General features: G+C 39.0%; 1 protein-coding gene across 1 annotated transcript in view; it reads right to left on the bottom strand.

Annotated features, from left to right (window-relative positions):
- Positions 1-22135, bottom strand: part of UPF2 (UPF2 regulator of nonsense mediated mRNA decay) — a 120325-nt gene that overhangs the window by 71232 nt on the left and 26958 nt on the right. Inside the window, exons 4-8 of the mRNA XM_030819306.1 lie at positions 20638-20798; positions 11175-11372; positions 8351-8500; positions 6599-6702; positions 4526-4611 (exon numbers count right to left, since the gene is read on the bottom strand). Of these exons, the coding sequence (XP_030675166.1) occupies positions 4526-4611; positions 6599-6702; positions 8351-8500; positions 11175-11372; positions 20638-20798 (699 nt within the window). The remainder of the gene's footprint in view (positions 1-4525; positions 4612-6598; positions 6703-8350; positions 8501-11174; positions 11373-20637; positions 20799-22135) is intronic.

Here is a 22135-nt window from a genome sequence, read left to right as displayed (position 1 = left end):
CTCAAAGAAAAAAAAAAAAAAAAAAGGCAGCAATCATAATCATTAATATCAGATGAGTTGTTGGAATTCAGGCCAAAAGGCATTAAATAAGACCAAGAAGAACACTTTATAATGATAAAAGATGTATGTAATTCACAATTAAGTTTTATCTATACAACAAATAACACAACAGTAATATACAGAAAGCTGGAATCATAGTAGCTATCAGGTGAAACGCAACACATCGGGAGTCACAGTCTTTAATCCACCTCTCAGGCCATGACCTCTGGGCAAGAGGCCAAAAATGTAAGAAAATAGATCTGAATCATTATTTAATCATGTAAACCTGATCAATACATTTACTGACTATATAATTAGAGACAAAGTAAACTTCAAAAATTCCAAAAAAAATAAAAATAGTATTCTCTAATCAAAATGCAATAAAAATATACATTATTGACAAAGCCACAAAACAAAAAAAAAGCCCCTCTACCTGGAAATTTTGAAATTCCTTGGGTCACATAGGAAATAAAACTAAAATTACCACATGTCAGAACTAACAGATGGCGGGGAACAGTGGCTCATGCCTGTAATCCCTGCACTTTGGGAGGCCAAAGCAGGAGGAGCTGCTTCAGCCCAGGAGTTCAAGACTAGCCTGGTCAATATAACAAGACCTCGACTCTACCAAAAAAAAAAAAAAATTAATTTGATGTAAAAATTAGCCAGACATGGTGGTTCATGCCGGCTACTTGGGAGGCTAACGTGAAAGGATTGCTTGAGCCTGGGAGGTTGAGGCTGCAGTAAGCCATGATCTCACCACTGCACTCCAGCCTAGGCAACAGAGCAGGACCCTGTCTCCAAAAAAAAGAACCAAGAGACATGGCTTAAATTATGCTCAATGGACAACTCATATACGAAGTGCCAGAAAAGAAACAAAATAAATGGAAGAAACCCAAAAGAAGAAATTAATAAAGAACAAAGCCAAAAATAACAGTAAGAAAATCATTAAAGAGAATAAATAATAAATCTAAAAGCTGAGTTTTTTTAGTAGGAAAAAACTAGGTAAACCACTAGCTAACATAATCACGAGGAGAAAAGAGGAAGTACAAATTCAAATATGGCACTGTCTGTAACGGCAAGACTGGAAAGTCCAAAATGGTTAAATATAGTACATTCATCAAAAGAAACACTGCAGCTTTAAAATAACGAACAAGGGAAATCTTTATGTCCTGAGATGAAAAGATATGTATCAGCTGCCCACTGTGTTAAAAACAGGAAATAAGAATCTATAATTGTATTTTCTTGTATATGCAAAAGAATCTTTGGGAGAATACATAAGCATCAAGACACTGATTTCCTACTGAAAGGAGTGGAAATTGGGTAGATGGGAAGGCAAGGATAAGAAGGATACTTTTCATCATATAATGTTTTCTACTTCTGGATTTTGAGCTATAGAGCCTTATAATTTATTATTTAAAACTGCATATGACCAAGATTAATTCATCAAATATTTTAAGCTTGGACTATATGCCAAACACTGTACTTGGTGTTGGAGATGCACAAAATGAAAAGATCGAGTCCTCTTTCCTAAAGAGTGATAGTTTCCGCCTGTAATTCCAGCACTTTGGGAGGCCGAGGCGGGCGGATCACAAGGTCAGGAGATCGAAACCATCCTGGCTAACACAATAAAACCCCATCTCTACTAAAAATACAAAAAATTAGCCGGGCGTGGTGGCGGGCACCTGTAGTCCCAGCTACTTGGGAGGCTGAGGCAGGAGAATGGTGTGAACCCGGGAGGTGGAGTTTGCAGTGAGCCGAGATCGTGCCACTGCACTCCAGCCTGGGCAACAGAGTGAGACTCCGTCTCAAAAAAAAAAAAAAAAAGAGTGATAGTTTCAAGTCTGGCAGAGAGACAGGAAGCAAACCAACAATCGGAATATGATGTGCCTAATTCTTTGTGAGAAGACATGAAGTGCTATAAAGAACATCTCTATCTACACAAGGGAAAAAAGGAAGGCTGTTCATAGAGGATGGCTCTTGTTAAAGACTTAAAGGTGAGTCAAAGATTTCCAGTGGAAAAATAAAGGACATCCCAGATAAAAGCAGAAAGCAGCGGCAAAGGTATGGGAGTAGAAAGAGCAAACAGTATTTGAGAAACCATTACAGATCAAGATTCTGCAGGAGGAAGAATAGCTAGAACTAAGACTGAAGAAGTTGAAAACCAGCTAGCTAAGAAAGGGCATTACATATCATGTTACCTAATTTTATCACCTTTTACGTGACAGGCATTGTGCTATGTGCTGGGTATAAAGCAGTAAACATGGCCTCCTTCCTGCAGTTTACAGTCTAGAGGACAATGTCAAGGAATTTAAGAAAGAGGTTTGGCTGGCACAGTGGCTGACACATATAATCCCAGCACTTTGGGAGGCCGAGGCGGGTGGATCACAAAGTCAGGAGTTCAAGATCAGCCTGGCCAACAGGGTGAAACCCCATCTCTACTAAAAATATAAAAATTAGGCGGGCATGGTGGCGGGAGCCCATAGTCCCAGCTACTCGGGAGGCTGAGGGAGAAGAATCACTTGAACCCTGGAGTTGGAGGTTGCAGTAAGCTGAAATCGCACCACTGTACTCCAGCCTGGGCGACAAGTGAGACTCTGTATCCAAAAAAAAGAGGTTTTACCAAGAGTTTGATGCCATGACCTTTCCTGTCTCTGACTCCCTGCACATACTGTTGCCTCTGTCAGCAATGCTCTCCCTACATTCCCAATCCCCACCCATCCCTTATCTAGTCCATTCTTCTCAGGCCTCAGATTAAATGACCGTTGTTCCAAGCAGTCTTCTCTGACTCCTCAGACTCAGTCAGTTCTACTTGGCTCTATGCTTCAAAGCATGCTGCGCTTCTTCTTAACAATGGCACTTCGAATTACTCCTCTGTCTTCCTCTCCAAACTGTAAGCTGTATGAATACAAGAACTAAGATGATCTTGTTCACCCCTGTACTGTATCTCCAGCATGGATCACAGTACACAGCAGACCCGTAATGAATTATTTAATGAATGAGTAAATTTTAGAATAATATAACAACCTTTCCTGATTATCAGGCTGATTATAATATACTTCATTGTATTTATATACTGCAAGTATGTAAGACTATGAGATCTATTTCTCATGGCTCTAGAATACTTGCATCTTTTTTTAATACTCATGATAAGCTGTCACTTCATTCAACTTTTTTTTTTTTTTTTGAGATGGAATCTCGCTCTGTTGCCCAGGCTGGAGTGCAATAGCATGATCGTGGCTCACTGCAACCTCTGCCTCCTGGGTTCAACCGGTTCTCCTGCCATGGCCTCATGAGAAGCTGAGTACGGGCATGCGCCACCACACCCAGCTAATTTTGTATTTTAGTAGACATGGGGTTTCACCACGTTGGTCAGGCTAGTCTCAAACTCCTGACCTCAGGTGATCCACCCACCTCAGCCTCCCAGAGTGCTGGGACTACAGGCCTGAGCCACCGCACCTGGCCTGAAGTATGTAATTTTACGTTGTAAAAATATTCATCCATATGACTTCTTCAATTACATAATTCTTAATTACCTACTCACTACATTAACACATTCCCTCTCCCTTGCTCCACTAAAATGAATAATGCTAGCAGGAGATTAAAAAACTAATATGAAAGAAAAAAGGCAAGTAGTGATTTGGTTTCACTGAGAAATCTTACCATTATCAAGAGATCATGGGCCTCCATCAATGAATGAACCACATTAAAACTCTGCTCAGAAACCTTCAGTGAAATCCCTCAGAATCCTCATCTTTTGGGGAGAGTATCTGTCTTAGCTATGTCATATGTAATCATCTTAATAGTTAACTAACTTATTTCATTATTTATTGTTGAATAAACAGAAATAGATCTCCTCCAGGATTCTAAGGTCAACAGTCTATGAGTGGTCCTGAAATGTTCAGGTGAAGTAGAAATTTTAATTTAATGTAATATAATGCATCAGAATTCTCTAAAAGCATTATGCAACTGAATGTGTGTCTTGAATTACTAAGAACATAATCATTAATGTGATTTCCAATTCTATCCGATGAGTCTCTAGGCAGGCTATCATACCTCTAAACTATCATAATTACCTAAATAACTTGAAATTTTTCATTTAAACATAAATCTGAGAACTAACTATATTACATTAGCCTGATCTTTGCACAAAATAAAAACTCTCCAAAAAAATTATGTTCCATTTATTACTTTTTCCTCAGAGGCAAAAATGCAAAACAACTGCTTCTAGCAATTCTTATTCTTCTTCTTAAGCTACTCTCATTTTCTTTTAAAATAATTAGATATCAGAAGAAATATTCTCATTAGAGCTAATAAGCAATGAACAAAAATTAATGGGAAACAAGTTCTAAAAAATATGCTAATAATGCTAATGACCTACAGAGTGAATAAAATCAAAAGCAATATTTTTAAAGAGGTAAGAATTTTGATCTTACAACCAGCACTACAGAGTAAAAACACTAATAAATTTCTCTTTTATAACACTTACCTTTGTCTAGGAACTATGAAGAGTGCCCGTACCAACTTCTTCCTGTTTGCTTTTGTGTTCATGTTCATGCAAAAATCCATTGCTGCCTATTGGGAAAAAGTAAACTTTTTCTTTAAAAACCTCTATTTAGTTACGGAGAGCAGAAATTCTGCCTACTACGATATTTTTATTTGTTCTTAAACATTTCAAAATGGTTTTAAGAAACTAGTATTGTTAGTATCAGTAAAGTTTTCTGATAGAGCTCAAAAGTAGCAAGAATAGTTACCAAGAGCCAAGAAAATTACTAATGCTAATAAGGATAACCAAAAAGCAGTAAAGGTGAATGAGCAAAGAGAAAGAGACAGGCACAAATAATACCCAAGAAGATGGAAGAAGTGTGCCCCCACATTCACTAAAAAAGTTTAGTGTCGACAGTCAGATTTGGTAATGTTAGGGTTTAGAAAACAATACCCCAAAATATGGCTCTTTGGATGCTGAGTACTTCATTTGAACTAAGAAAACTGGAAAGCCTGATAAGCGGCCTCAGTCAAGGTCTCTCTGACCATCCCTTGTTTCTCTTCGCAAGTGCAGGAAATGACGCTCTCTCTCTCAAAATGCCTTAACTGACAGAGGAGAATTCTTCCAAAAGAAACTCAACTGTCTTCAATCCCCTGTCTAAAATTTCATAAAACAGGGAATTTATCTAGATGACCATTACCACCTGGACAGACTTTTTTCTGAGACAAGGTTTCACTCTGTCACCCAGGCTGGGGTGCAGTGGCGCAATCATGGCTCACTGCAGCCTTGCTCTCTCAGGCTCCAGTGATCCTCCTGCCTCAGCTACCAGCCAAGCAGCTGAGACTATAGGCATGTGTAGCTAAGGTTGAAACATAATAAAAATCGCTCCTTGGCTGGGCACGGTGGCTCACGCCTGTAATTCTAGCACTCTGGGAGGCCAAGGCAGGCGGATCACCTGAGGTCAGGAGTTTGAGACCAGCCTGGCCAACATAGTGAAACCCCGTCTCTACTAAAAATATAAAAAATTAGCTAGGCGTGGTGGCAGGTGCCTGCAGTCCCAGCTACTCGAGAGGCTGAGGCAGGAGAATGGCGTGAACCTGGGAGGCGGAGCTTGCAGTGAGCCGAGATCATGCCACTGCACTCCAGCCTGGGCAACAGAGCAAGACTCCGTCTCAAAAAAAAAAACAAAACAAAACAAACAAAAAAAAGCAACTCATTTGTACGGACTCAACAAGGAGACTCTTAAGTGAAAGTGACACTGTTTTTTTAATTGCAAATGCATGGTGAAAATATAATGGTACTAGTATAATTTGGTACCACTACCTTGAATCATGATAAAATGCTAGTAGCTCTACCCACCATCACTTTTGCAAATGTCAAAACAATGAAAAAGAAAACAAAATCGGCCAGGTATGGTGGCTCATGCCTGTAATCCGAGCACTTTGGGAGGCCAAGGCAGGCGGATCACAAGATCAGGAGTTCCTGACCAGCCAGGCCAATATGATGAAACCCCATCTCTACTAAAAATACAAAAAAATTAGCTGGGCGTGGTGGCGCATGCCTGTAATCCCAGCTACTCGGGAGGCTGAGGCAGGAGAATTGCTTGAACCTGGGAGGTGGAGCTTGCAGTGAGCTAAGATCACACCACTGTACTCCAGCCTAGGTGAAAGAGTGAGACTCCATCTCAAAAAAAAAAAAAAAAAAAACACACACACAAGAAAAAAAAAAATCTTAGTATTATCATCAAAAGAATTTCTGACCTCACAGAACCCCAGGAAGTGCCTCAAAGCCACTAAAAATCCAGAAACCATACTTTTAGCACCTTTGATCTAAAACAGTATTTTCCAAACTATGGGATCCATACATGAACAGGACAGGATGCTACAGCCAATTCTATACCCAAACAGAGCATCTAAGAATTACACCCAATTTTGTCTGCTTATGCTGAATTCCCATCTAAGCCTTTATTTGAAGAAATGGTAGAGCTCAAATAGTCTAAAAACCATAGACATTCCTTATCGGAGGACTCCTACAAGGTCCATGTGCTTGAATAAAGTTACACAGAGATACCAATACCTTGTCTATCAGATCTCGGTTGACACAGTTGGGCAACTGCTGTAGGAAAGCATCTACTATGAGCTTGAGATGAGATCCAGTGCTGGCTTCCTCATCTTCTTGTTCTAATGTAAAATTAGTTTTTAAATAGGTTAAAAAAAATACACAGAGAACACAGAATAAAAACATCCAATGATGAGTTATTTGGAAAATAGATAATCTAGACCAATTTTTGTGCCCAGGAAAACATTAGTCATTTTTTAGAATATTATCCTAGAAAGTTTAGGTAAGTCTAGAATCATAACATCAAGTCACTACAGTCTTTCAGGTATCAACTATAAAAAGTCAAACTTTTTGCATTAGGCACAAAAACTTGGTCAGAAAAAGCATGCAGTGTTATGGTAAATGTTATTTGTGTCTGCCCAGCATCCCTTCCCCTATGTTCTTCAATTAACAGCACTCCCAATTCTTGCCTTTGAAGAACTAAGGCTCCCTATTCCATGTGATTCTAAGGAGGGTGGCTGGTTTACATAGAGAAAGAATCTGCAGTAAAATAGGGTAAAGCCAACAGAGAGAAAAGCAATACTGACAGAGGGTATCCTTCTAATAAAGAATCTTGGCCAGGTGTGATGGCTCATGCCTATAATGCCAGGGCTTTAGGAGGCTGAGGCAGGAGGATCACTTGAGGCCAGGAGTCCAAGACCAGCCTGGGCAACATAGCAAGACCTTGTCTCTAAAAAAATAAAATAAAATAAAATAAAATAGCTGGGTGTGGTGGTGCACATCTACAGTCCCAGCTACTTGGAGGTTGATGCAGGAGGACGACTTGAGCTCGGGAGTTTGAGGCTGCAGTCAATTATGATCATGCCATGGCACTCCAGCCTGGGCAAGAGTGAAACCCTGTCTCAAAAAAATAAATAAATAAAGGAATCCTAGCTAATCAACTCAAAACTCGACAGGAAGCATTTAGGGAATAAATGTAATATTTGTATTACTGAATACAAAATATAACTCAATTATAAAGACAGATAAAATTAATAGATGAACTGATAAGCTAGCGTATTCCCACCTAGTAATCATTTCAGAATAACTTTCAAATACATTTATGTTGTTTGTAAAGATTACGTCATAGAATTAAATCAATCAGGAGAATGCTATCAAGTTCTCAGAAAAGTGTAAGTATCTTTATTCCATCATAGAAGGGGTAGCGAGAAAAGTGTATTTTAAGATATTTAGAGCCGGGTGCGGTGGCTCATGCCTGTAATCCCAGCAGTTTGGGAGCCAAGGCTGGCGGATCACCTGAGGTCAGGAGTTCGAGACATGCCTGGCCAACATGGTGAAACCCCATCTCTACTAAAAATACAAAAATTATCTGGGCATGGTGGTGGGCAGCTGTAATCCCAGCTACTCGGGAGGCTGAGGCAGGAGAATCGCTTGAACCCAGGAGGCAGAAGTTGCAGTGAGCCAAGATCGTACCATTGCACTCCAGCCTGGAGGACAAGAGTGAGACTTAGTCAAAAAAAAAAAAAAGATTATTTAGAACTAAACTAAGGTATTTAAAATTTAGATGATCATTAAAATTTGCAGACACATAATACTGGGTATGTAGTGTCCTGTTATAAATCAAATTCCAAAAAGAGTGACGGACTGAAAACAACAGAAAAACAAGGGATTAAAAAATACAGAATTAAGGAGAAAAGATCTATATTCTTAGGCAAGAGCTCTGTGTGTAAAAACCAATTAAAAATGAAAGTTGGTAAAATAGTTTTTTACCTTGTTCATCAAGAAGTTTCTTTGTAAGATCTTCAGCTTCATCTCCACCCTCTAATTCTAAGGTGTCATCATTAATTTCTAGATTCTCCAACTCAAGTTCCAAATCATCAGGACTCGATACCTCCTTATTATCCTTAGATTCTTTTGCTTCTGTTGAAAAACAAACAAGTATACCTAAATTCAAAGTCATATTAAAATCCTGCTGCATAAAATAGCTTAAGACTCACAAAATCTGCATCACTTCTTTTAGAACCTGCATGTATACCTGGCAACTGAAGTTAATATATTTAGATTTTATAAAACACATTATGCTTGGCTGGGCATGGTGGCTCACCCCTGTAATCCCAGCACTTTGGGAGGCCAAGGAGGGAGGATCACCTGAGGTCAGGAGTTTGAGATGAGCCTGACCAACATGGTGAAACCCGATCTCTACTAAAAATACAAAAATTAACTGGGCATGGTGGCGCATGTCTGTAATCCCAGCTACTCAGGAGGCTGAGGCAGGAGAATCGCTTGAGCCCAGGAGGTGGAGGTTGCAGTGAGCCGAGAGAGCACCACTGCACTCGAGCCTGAGCAAAAAGAGCGAAACTCAGTCTCAAAAAAATATATACATTATTCTCATTGAGAACGAAAGCTATATCTTCTCTGATTATGTATACCATTTGTTAACTGAAGAGGTGGATGGATGACTGGATGGAGAGAGAGATGTGTGGATGAGTACTTACACGGCATGAGAGGATCTATCTATGCTAAAGATGAGGGGGAAAAAAGGCTGATTAAAGTGGACTCACATTAAGAAGGGTCTCAAACTTCCAGATGAGGAGTTGAGACTTTCTCCTTTATGCAAGGGATAACATTTAAAAGGGATCTGATGTGAAAATTAACTTAGCAGCAATATATAAAATCATTAGAAAGTCAGAAAAGGGTAGATGTAGAAAGACCAATTAGGAAAATATCCTTATCATTTCAATGTGAAGGGTTAGAGAAAACCAAAAAATGAAACACAACAAAGGAAAATGGCCAGTAATTGGTAAAAGGCAAAATAGGAAGAATAAAAAAGAAAGAGAAACCAAACCTTAGCTGAATAAGACTGACAAAATATTAATAACTGAAGTTGAGTGACAGGTAAATGCAAGTTCACTATACCAGCCTTCTTTTGTGTTTTCTCAAATAAAATAAAATTTTCGTAAATAAATAACAAAAGCCAATAAAACCTGAATTCAAGAATGTATACTTAAACTGAAAGTATGGTATTTCTCAGCTTCATCTCTTATAGTCTCTAATCTCCTAATTTCTGCATTGAACACAGAAATGTCTTACTGATACTTGATGTCATATCTTATTTGGGAGGATGAAAACTCTAACTAGTATCAATCAGTTTTGCTACCTCCAGATGAAAACAGACTACTACTTTCTCATTCATTCATCTTTTCATTCTACTTTTATTGAATTCCTACTATGTGCTAGGTATTGTTCTAAGCACCAGGAATATACCTGTGAGTACAGCAGAGAAAAACTCCCGCCCACATGGAGCATGCATTCACTCCCCAATGTCCCCTGATGTCTGGCTACTACAACATCTACTAATCAGCTACATGTTCAGAATGATGCTAAGCTGTCAGACATTCTGAAAAAAGCTTAAAATGTGACCCTTGCTCTCAAAAAACATACAATTTATCTGAGGAAATTAAACTAATATGCATAAGGTAGTCAAATAGGGTATGGTGGGAGAGGGTTCCAAGCAGAAAACAGAACAATGCAGGAAGGCAAGAAGGCAAGAAGATGGGCCCATTTCAGAGACTGAGAAGGATGGCAAATTAAGGGTAATAGAGTTGTAATGGTAAACCTGAGAGAAACTATGCAGGGTCCTAGAGACAATGTTAACAATTTTAAATTATATTCCAAGTACATGGAAAGGGCATTAGGTAGGTAGGAGAGTAAAATTAATGTTTAGGAATGCATAGGCTGAGCGCGATGGCTCACGCCCGTAATCCCAGCACTTTGGGAAGCTGAGGCAGGTGGATCACTTGAAGTCAGGAGTTCAAGACCAGCCTGACCAACATGGTGAAACCCCGTCTCTACTAAAAATACAAAATTAGCCAGGCGTGGCAGCACACTTCTGTAATCCCAGTTACTTGGGAGGCTAAAGCAGGAGAATCACTTGAACCTGGGAGGTGTAGGTTGCAGTAAGACGAGATCACACGACTGCACTCCAGCCTGGACAAGAGCAAAAACTCCGCCTCAAAAAAAAAAAAGAATGCATAGAAGGAAACAGAGCAAATACAGGGCTACCAGGTAGGAGGTATTACAGTAACCCAGGTGAGAGAGGATGGGAGTTAGATTACAATATTAGCAGCAAATATAAGACAAACCTGAGAAACACGATGTAACTGGCATTCAGAAACTCCCACTCTATTAATGACCTAAAAGCTCTGACTTCTCAAAAGTCACTCTTCTTCACAGAGTTGGTTCTATCTAGCCTAGAAAGGGCAGTACAGGTAATGAGCACCATAGAGCTAACACCTGCCCTAACAATCTGATACCCGGGGGAAATGCGTGTCTTACCAAGACCTCACATGAATTCACTACAAGACTATAAACAAACACTTTCAAATTAATTCACATTAACTTAAATGTATCAGCACTGTTAAAAGTGTGTCAATTATCATCCTTTAATGCTCCATCATTCCATATAATTCTGTCACTCATTTACTCTGACTCAATGTTCATATAACAAAACTAGTAATTTTTTTTTTTTTACAAATACTATTTTGAAGCTAATTCTTGTAGCACTTAATGTAAATACTTTTTCTCTAGAATTTACCTTTGGTATCATCTTTGTTGGACTCTTTATTCTGACAACTTTTTTCATTGTCTTTAAACAAGATGGCTGGGACAAAAGCCTTCAAATCAATGAGGTTCTCATAAAAATTCCGAGCATCTTCATCTTCCCATATACCACCTTCCAAGTCATATTCTCCAGGTTTACCAGGTGTGAATATATCAATTCCAGGCCCATGTTCTACAATAAAATAAATCACAAGTAATTAACATAACTTGAGGTTATAGCATGATAAACATGACACAAGTTATTTTTTCAGTTTTATAGCTATTGAATCTTGAGTGTTTCAACTGACAGGAACTTCTTCAATTAATAAGCACATGTGACCGTTTTCAACACCAAATCACAAACTGTGTTTTAAATAAAGCTCTAAAATAAAACAGACAAGAGAACAACATATTTTTTTCTGTTACATTTGTTTTAAGCAATTAATATGAGATTAAGTAGCCATTTGATAAATTAGGTCCTACTTTCATGAAACTTAAAATCAAAAAATAAAATATATAAGCCTGGCCACTCCCAAGACATCCGTTTAAAGTCCCACCTCCCCCATGAGTACTTTTTTTTTTTTTGGCAACTCATAATCCTCTATACTATTTACATCATACTTATAAACCATTTATATCTCCAAAAATAGACCATAAACCTTTAATTAAGAAGCATCCCTCCTTTTGGCATAATCCTTGGCACATGGTAGATTGCCACTGTCAACCTAAAATAATCAAAAAGGTCAGAATCTAGTTTTAAAGAGAGTTTATTCAATTGCAAAGTTTGAGGACAGCCTCCCAGGAAGCACAGATTCCAAAGAACAGAAGTCAGTGTTCCAAAGTGTAGAAGTTTGAGATTGTTTATATAGAGAAAGTTTAGGTAATTTCAACATCTTTCCACATAAGGCTTAATGCACAGTTACAACAATCTGATTAGTAGAAGTCGTCTTTTTTGGGAAAGATATATACAGGTTATGTAATTCAGTCTCCAAGGCTTAATTTCCCCCTTGCTATAATAAATTTAGAGGGTCCTGAAATTTTATTGTTTTAAACAGAGTCTTACTCTGTCACCCAGGCTGGAGTACAATGGCGTGACATCAGCTCATTGCAACCTCCACCTCCCGGGTTCAAGTAATTCTCCTGCCTCAGCCTCCCAAGAAGCTGGGATTACAGGCGCCCACCACCACACTTGGCTAATTTTTGTTATTTTTAGTACAGATGGGGTTTCGCCATGTTGGCCAGGTTGGTCTCAAATTCCTGACCTCAGGTGATCCACCTGCCTCAACCTCCTAAAGTGCTGGGATTACAGGTATGAGCCACCACGCCCAGCCTTTATTTATTATCTATTTTTTTGAATTGAGAAAGGGTCTCGCTCTGTTGCCAAGGCTGGAGTGCAGTGACATGATCATAGCTTACTGTAGCCTCGAAATCCTGGGCTCATGCAATCCTCCTGCCTCAGCCTCCTGAGTAGCTGGGACTACAGGCATGCATCATCAAGCCCAGCTATTTTTCTGTTTTTAGTAGAGATGGGGTTTCATTACGTTGCCCAGGCTGGTCTCAAACTCCTAAGTTCAAGGGATCCACCTGCCTCAGCCTCTCAAAGTGCTGGGATTACAGGCATGAGTGAAAACACTCAGCCTTTATTTTCTTTTATGCCATAAATGTCAGTCAATTGATAACTGGAAAAGAAGGGAAGATGAAGTGTACAGATCTCTTATTAGAGAATGGAAAGTATGTAACTATTTACACACATGCAGTACATACAACTATAGATCATAAACTCAGAACACTGAAAGTAATTAACTTCCTACTTTATGATTATGAGCCCATTCATGAACTTATCTACTCTGTGTGTACTTCTCTCCAAATGAGAATTACAAATAGAGTGATTATGTAAATTAAAATTAACCCTAAGTTAGATTATTCATTAAATGTGATTTATGAAAATAAGAACACCAAAAACAAAACAACACTGGCTCCTTGAAACTCCTTAACTTCCTTACAGAAAATATATTTAAACACAGACTTATTAGGACACTAAACCCATACACCAAAAAGAAAAACACTGACATATTTACAACTTCTGTTTAATGAAAAGTATAAACAAAAGCAAAAAACAAACTAGAAGACAATATTGACAATATTTAAAGAATACATCCATAATATATAGAGCATAGTATAATAAATATATTTGGTGTTTGTCCTTGGTTCCTGGAAGACCTCCTAAAACGCTTGGAATTTCCTGAGTGAAAGGAATGTATTTTGTTATTCATAACAAGCTTTTTGATCCTACCTCAGCTGATGCTAATGAGGTGACTAAGGGTGGAGTCTCTGGATAGTCTCAGGATGGAGCCAGTCACCAAGAAAGACCAAGTGATTATAGGATTAGAACTTTCAGCCCCACTCGCCCACCCATCTATGAAGCAGAGTCCTCGCCAGACACCAACTTGGCTGGCACCTTGATCTTAGACTTCCCAGACTCCAGACAGGAGGAATAAGTTTCTGTTGTTCATAAGTTGCCCAGTCTAGGGTATTTTGTTACAGCAGCCTGAAAAGACTAAGACAGCTATGTAATATTAATCAGGTGTTAAAAGGAATGAGATGTATCTACAAGAACTGACTCAGAAAGCTCTCAAAAATAATAATTGAAACAATAAAGGAAATCATGCAAAATATCTCACCTAAGTTAATGAAGCTAGAGATATCTAATTATATATATTTTGTGGGAAAAAGTAAAGTCTGGACACATTACTATCAAGCTGTTAAGAGTGGTTACCTTGGAGAATGTAATGCATCTGACAGTAAACTTTCACTTTTTAATCTATAATATGCATAAATATTTTGTATATCTAAAAAATAATGTAAATCATAAAAAAGAAATCCAACTTTTGAGAGGTAAAAATACTACCAAATCAAAAGTAATAAAAAATAGGAATATCACAGGCACAGGACAAGAGAAAAACAGAGGAGTGATAGTTGCAATGCATATAAAAAATATAATTTCGTTGGCTGGGTGCAGTGGCTCACGCCTGTAATCCCAGCACTTTGGGAGGCTGAGGCGGGTGGCTAACGAGGTCAGGAGATGGAGACCATCCTGGCTAACACAGTGAAACCCCGTCTCTACTAAAAACACAAAAAATTAGCCGGGTGTGGTGGCGAGCGCCTGTAGTCCCAGCTACTCAGAAGACTGAGGCAGGAGAATGGTGTGAACCCGGGGAGCAGAGCTTGCAGTGAGCTGTGAACGTGCCACTGCACTCCAGCCTGGGCAACAGAGCAAGGCTCCGTCTCAAAGTAATAATAATAATAATAATAATTTCCTTAATATACAAAGTGCTTTTTTTTTTCTCTGATATGGAGTCTCGCTCCGTCACCCAGGCTGGAGTGCAATCTCAGCTCACTGCAACCTCCGCCTCCTGGGTTCAAGCAATTCTCTCACTTCAGCCTCCCAAGTAGCTGGGATTACAGGCACGCTCCACAATACCTGGCTAATTTTTGTATTTTTAGTAGAGATGGGGTTTCACCATGTTGGCCAGGCTGGTCTAGAACTCCTGACCTCAAGTGATCCACTCACCTCAGCCTCCCAAAGTGCTTTTATAAATCAATTTTTTAAAAAGATACAAGGGGAAAAAGGACGGGGCGGGGGGTATAAAAGATTCAAATAGGAATTTCACAGGGAAAATAATACATTTATAAAACAGCCAATAAACTTAAAGATGCTAAAACCTGACTTCAAATTTAAAAATTAAGAACTGCAATGTGGTAAGAGTGTAAAGAAACAGTCATTCTCGGGCCAGGCGCAGTGGCTCACGCCTGTAATCCTAGCACTTTGGGAGGCCGAGGTGGGCAGATCACGAGGTCAGGAGATTGAGACCATCCTGGCTAACATAGTGAAACCCTATCTCTACTAAAAATACAAAAAATTAGCCAGGCATGGTGACACACGCCTGTAGTCCCAGCTGCTCAGGAGGCTGAGGCAGGAGAATCGCTTGAACCCGGGAGGCGGAGCTTGCAATGAGCTTAGATCGCACCACTGTACTCCAGCCTGGGTGACAGAGCAAGACATTGTCTCAAAAAAAAAAAAAGAAACAGTCATTCTCTTATACTTAGTGGCATGTAAATTTTTAAATTTTTTAATTTTAAGTTCCAAGATACATGTGCAGAACATGCAGGTTTGTTACATAGGTATACATGTTCCATGGTGGTTTGCTGCACTTACCAACCCGTCATCTAGGTTTTAAGCCCCACATGCATTAGGTATTTGACCTAATGCTCTCCCTCCCCTTTCCCCCAACCTCCCAACAGGCCCCAGTGTGTGTTGTTCCCCTCCCTGTGTCCATGTGTTCTCACCGTTCAACTCCCACTTATGAGTGAGAACATGTGGTATTTGGTTTTTTTCCTATGTTAGTTTGCTGAGAATGATGGCTTCCAGCTTCATCCATGTCCCTGCAAAGGACATGAACTCACTTTTTATGGCTGCATAGTATTCCATGGTGTATATGTACCACATTTTCTCTATCTAGTCTATTATTGATGGGCATTTGGGTTGCTGTAAATTTCTTTAATAGAAAATATGGCATCATATATTGAAACTTAAAATACATATATCCTTTTAACCCAAGAATTCTAATTCTAGGAATGTATCCTGTAAATACTAGCATATATACAGAAAGAAGCAGGTTCAGAGATTTTGTTACAGCACTGACAATAATAGCTAAAAGCCAGAAATATTAAGTGTTAATCAACAGAGGACAAGTAAATTACAGAACAACCATACAACAGGATATTACTATGTAGCAATTAAAAATAATTAGATGGCACTAATGTATTAAAATGCAAAAAAATCTAAGACATATGATTAACTGGAAAAAGTGGCTATAGAATAAAGGATATTCTGACCATTGGACAATGTAAGCCTCTTCTGGACAAGATGAAGTACTATATCAGTGACCCAAAATAACTAAAGATTCAAGCAAACAATATTAAAACAATGATTTTCAAACACTGGACATCAGGCAGTATAGGAAAATAATCCCTGATAGAGAGCAGACAAAAAACTCAGCTCTACAATTGCCCCAGCTTACTTCGTAAAGAGATTTTTCCAGGCTGTGGCCAAATAAGAGAGAAGCCAGGCAGTCTCCCTGAGTTGAGGATGAGAGCTGAGGGTCTGGTAATACTCTACCCAAGGCAGGTAGAGTTCCCAGGACACAGTACCAGAGAGGAGAAACCAGCACAAAGATGGACTTCAAAAGATTTGCAGAGTCTCCTTGAACATTCAGCTGAGTACTGATCAGCTCCTATGTATAAGGAAACAAAGTGTTCAACTGAGTACTGATCAGGCTCTATGTGTGAGGAAACTATGTGAGACTAAGAAAATAACTACTGAAAAGAATTAAGACTCACAGAGAGGCTCATGGGACCAGGAATAGTCTGTATACCCACGAGGCTGACTGGAAGAATCTTCTATGACTCTATCAGATAGAGTTCAGAAAGGTAATGCCTCAGTATTAGGAAAAATTAGCCTTAGATTAAAGGCTGCTCTGGTACCTCCTAACAAAGCATCCTTTCAAAGAAGAAACTATTTACAAGTAACTTAACTGCACCCCAGGATGATGCTTAATGATATTTATAAGAATACAAAAATATCCAGGACACATCCAATAAAACATGAGCAGGCAGCCAAAGAAGTAGAAAAATGACCAGACATGCACAGGAGGTCAAGCAACTGCAATCAATTGAAATCAACTTGGAAATCACACAGATGACAAAATTTGTAGACAAAGACTTTAGAAGTTATTGTAACTGTATTTCATATGTTCAACAAGCTACAAGATTGAACATATCAGATAAAAGAAAGTATGACAAGATATAGAAATAAAAAACGACTTCTCTAAATGGAATTAAGTTATTGGACACCGCAGAAGAAAAGATTAGTGAACTTGAAGACATAACAACAGAAACTATCCAAAAGGAAAGGCAGGAAAAAATAATGAAGAACAAAAAGGACAGGACATCAATGAACTGTGGGACAACTTTGAACAACCTAAAATACTTGTAATTGAGTTCCTATAGGAGAGGTGACAAAGCAGGAAAGAGAAAACACAATTGAAAAATAAAGGTCAAGATTTTCCTAATTTGATGATAACTATACACCCACAGACCCAAGAAGTTCAAGGAACCCGAAGTTCAAGAAACGAAGAAAACCATACCAAGCTACACCATAACTAAGTTGCTTGAAATCAGTGATAATGAAAAAATTTTAAAACAATGAGAGAAAAAAATATAGATTATATAAATAAGAACAAAGGTAAGAAAGGTAGGAGCATTCTTGATGGAACAATGCAAGCTAGGAGACAGAGGAGTAACATCTTTAAGTACTGAAAGAAAAAAAAACTCTAGCCCTTAAGTTCTATGTCTGAAAAAAAAATTTTTTTTAAGAGATAAGAGTCTCACTCTGTCACCCAGGCAGGAGTGCCTGGTGTGATCATTATCTAACTGTAACCTTGAACATCTGGGCTCATGCAATCTTCCCACCTCAGCCTCCCAAGTAGCTAGGACTACAGGCTTGTGCCACATGACTGGCTAAATTTGTTTTATTTTTTAAAATTTTTTGTAGAGACAGGGTCTCGCTATGTTACCCAGGCTAGTCTCAAACTCGCCTCAAGCAATCCTCCTGCCTTGGTCTCCCAAAGCCCTGGTACTACAGGCATAAGCCACCATGCCTGGCCAAAAAGATCTTTTAAAAACAATGACAGGGCTGGGCAAAGTGGCTCATGCCTGTAATCCCAGCACTTTGGGAGGCTGAGGCAGGCAGATCACTTGAGCTCAAAAGTTCAAGATCAGCCTGACCAACATGGTGAAACCCCATCTCTACTAAAAATGCAAAAATTAGCCGGGCTTGGTGGCACATATCTGTAGTCCCAGTTATTGCCTGGGAGGCTGAGGCACAAGAATTGCTTAAACCTGGGACGCAGAGGTTGCAGTGAGCCGAGACTGCATCATCGCATTCCAGCCTGTCTCCAAAAATAAAAATAAAAATAAAAACAATGACAGAATTTTTTCAAGCTCTATTAATTCTGGAAAATGTCTAAAAATACATTTAAAGTCATGACAGGGCGCAGTGGCTCACGCCTGTAATCCCAGCACTTTGGGAGGCTGAGACGGGCAGATCATCTGAGGTTGGGAGTTCGAGACCAGCCTGACCAACATGGAGAAACCCTGTCTCTACTAAAAATACAAAATTAGCCGGGTGTAGTGGCACATGCCTGTAATCCCAGCTACTCAGGAGGCTGAGGCAGGAGAATTGCTTGAACCTGGGAGGCAGAGGTTGCAGTGAGCCAAGATCTCGCCTTTGCACTCCAGCCTGGGCAACAAGAGCGAAACTCTCTCTCAAAAATAATAATAATGATAATGATACATTTAAAGTCATTTAAAATGAAAAGAAAAATTAGCTTAAATTTCAGTATGACAATTAGAGAAAAAGCGTAAAGAAACCAACTAAATCAATACCCAAGTATACTAACTTTTTTTTTTTTTTTTTTTTTTTTTTTTGAGACAGTCTTGCCCAGGCTGGAGTGCAATGGCGTGATCTTGGCTCTCTGCAACCTCCGCCTCCCGGGTTCAAGCGATTCTCCTGCCTCAGCCTCCTGAGTAGCTGGGATTACAGGCACACACCACCGTGCCCAGCTAACTTTTGTATCTTTAGTAGAGACAGGGTTTCACCATGTTGGCCAGGCTGGTCTTGAACTCCTGACCTCGTGATCCGCCCGCCTTGGCCTCCCAAAGTGCTGGGATTAGAGGCGTGAGCCACCGTGCCTGGCCATATGCTAAATATTATAAAGAGATTTTGGTTCTAAAATATCTTAACAAATATACTGAGAAAGTTCTGAGAAACAAGCCAGGGTCAACCAAAACACAAATTCTATGATGAAACTTTTTTAAAACATTTAAAAAGTTTGGCCAGGCACAGTGGCTCACGTCTGTAATCCCAGCACTTTGGGAGGCCAAGGCGGGCAGATCATGAGGTCAGGAGATCGAGATCATCCTGGCTAACACGGTGAAACCCTGTCTCTACTAAAAACACAAAAACTTAGGCGGGCGTGGTGGTGGGCGCCTGTAGTCCCAGCTATTCGGGAGGCTGAGGCAGGACAATGGCCTGAACCTGGGAGGCGGAGCTTGCAGTGAGCGGAGACCGTGCCACTGCACTCCCAGCCTGGGCAACAGAGCAAGACTCCGTCAAAAAAAAAAAAAAAAACATTTACAAAGTTTGAGACTGAGTTTTGAGATATTGAATAGGAGGCTGGGTGCAGTGGCTTACACCTATAATCTCAGCACTTTGGGAGGCCAAGGCAGGAGGACTGCTTGAGCTAAGGAGTTTGAGACCAGCCTGGGAAACACAGTAAAACTTTGTCTCTAATTAGCCAGACATGGTGGTGCACACCTGCAGTCCCAGCTACTTGGGAGACTGACGCAGGAGAATCATTTCAGTCCAAGAGGCAGAGGCTGCAGTGAGCTGAGATTGTGCCACTGCACTCCAGCCTGAGCGACAGAGCAAGGCTCTGTCTCAAAAAAAAAATTGTAAGAATTATGTACATGATTATATATAAATATAATAAATGCATTCACAGTATGCAATAGGTATTTCTTACTGAGGATATTAAATATAAATTTTTCTTTAATTATAAAAGGATATTTTACAAATACTTCACCCTTAAAACTTTTTTTTTTTGAGACAGGGTCTCACTCTGTCATCCAGGCTGGAGTGCAGTGGCACAATCTCGGCTCACTGCAACTTCTGCCTGCCAGGTTCACGCAATTCTCCTGCCTCAGCCTCCTAAGTAGCTGGGACTACAGGCACATGCCACCACACCCAGCTAACTTTTGTATTTTTAGTAAAGACGGCGTTTCAATGTTGGTCAGGCTGGTCTTGAACTCCTGACCTTGTGATCCTCCCGCCTCGGCCTCCCAAAGTGCTGGGATTACAGGCATAAGCCACTGCACCCGGCCACCCTTAAGATTTCTAAGTAAACAGAATTGCCAGGAAATTCAAAGATATCTATCTATTACACAAGAACCTGAATGAACTCATCATATTATCATATGAGTTAATTATTATTTTCTATGTCCAGAGACTCTTCCATTCAGGGATCATTTCAGATAGCTTTTCAAGGTTATCAATAGGTTTTAATACCATTTCTTTATTTAAAAAAAATTTTTTTAAATAGAGATGGGGTCTCACTATGTTGCCCAGGCTGCTGTCAAACTCCTGGTCTCAAGCGATCCTCTTACCTTGGATTCTCAAAGTGTTGAGGTTACAGGCATGAGCCACCATGCCTGGCCCATTTTTAAAATGTTGAAGCCATTTTAAAAACTTAAATTCTCAATACTGCACATCTGACAAGCCTAAAGGTAAGTGACAGTGCTTATAGAAAACACAATGTTTGTTTTTAAGGATATCTTACCTTCTGGTGTTGGTTTGTCTTGAGGAAGATCTGGCATATTTTCATCCAAAAGGTCTGCTAAGGATTGAGAATTTGCCAGCAGCTTCTGGTAAGACATAGCAAATTCTTCATACTGTTTATGTCTATCTTCACTGAGCTCCCCTTTAGAATGTAGAATGCGCCTATAAACAAATGAAATCATCTGACAGTCTTATCAAAATAGATGTGATCACAAATTGTTATATATGGGAAACATTCCATAATTTGATTTTCTCGTACAAATTTAATATAATCTTCATTTTTATTTAACATTCGAATCTAATATTTTCAAAATGTATCTGAAATGTATAATCAAATTCACCTGAACATTTAAATTTTAACACTGGTTCCTCAAAGAATATGAAGCATGCTTGCTAAAATACAATATTTAACAATATACATCTAAATAATTTTAAATTATTCAGTATTTTATCACAGTCACACTCTTCTCAGATATAGCGTTAACCAAAACGAATACAACTACACAAGCCAATTTTCAAAAGCAACAGGTTATACAAAGAATCAATTATTCTTAAACCTCCATGATTTTAAACAGAAATATCATATTTAACAATACATCACAAAATAATCAAAAATTATTTGGTTTTTTATTACTGTCATACTCCCCTCAGACATACAGAGCTAACTAAAAATATTTAACACAACCACACAACTCAGTTTTCAAAACCAACAGATTTTGAATAGGTTCAAAAGCAACAGAATCAGTTATCCTCAAACTTCCATAACGATTTGAATCAAAATTATCTTTTGAAAAAGCCCACAATCTTCCCCACAGACAATTCTCAATCTACTGTGCAAGTACTGGTTATTTATCCAGGTAACAAATACTGAGAAGTCCACTGTCTCAGGCCGGCCCTTATCAAGGAACTAAGGACATAACCACTCTTCCACTCTGCAAGAATACACCAATAAGCCCCTAACTACAAATGCAAAACTACTGAAAACACTAAAATGTATAGAGTGAAAGTCTTATTATATTCATAGAAATCACTGAGACTTATATAGCTGGATCCAATTTTTTACATACAAAATATCCATGTGGTACTATAATATTTGAAATTTATAAACCATAATGCAAATACAGTATGTTTCAAAAAGTCAATTATAAATTATAAATAATAAGTAATGCTTAGAAGTTTTTTATTTCTTGTTATTTGAGTTTTCTTATGAATAGTGAAGAAAACAAGGTTTTCTGTAATGCCATCTTCCATCTTCTAAAAGTTACAGAGAAAAAGGCAAAAAAAATGCTTATACTTATTCTTCCCAGATTATTTGAAACAATGTCAAAACTTTCCCATTTTACCCTATTTCTACTCACATAAGCTTTTGTTTAAATACTATAACAATTCGGCCAGTCATGGTGACTCATGCCTATAATCCCAGCACTTTGGGAGGACGAGGCAGGCGTATCACCTGAGGTCAGGAGTTTGAGACCAGCCTGGTCAACATGGCAAAACCT

Source organism: Nomascus leucogenys, chromosome 9 (assembly GCF_006542625.1).
Source record: "Nomascus leucogenys isolate Asia chromosome 9, Asia_NLE_v1, whole genome shotgun sequence".
Lineage (NCBI taxonomy): Eukaryota > Metazoa > Chordata > Mammalia > Primates > Hylobatidae > Nomascus > Nomascus leucogenys.
Note: the sequence above shows the minus strand (reverse complement) of the source record. Positions and strands in the feature narration are given on the sequence as shown.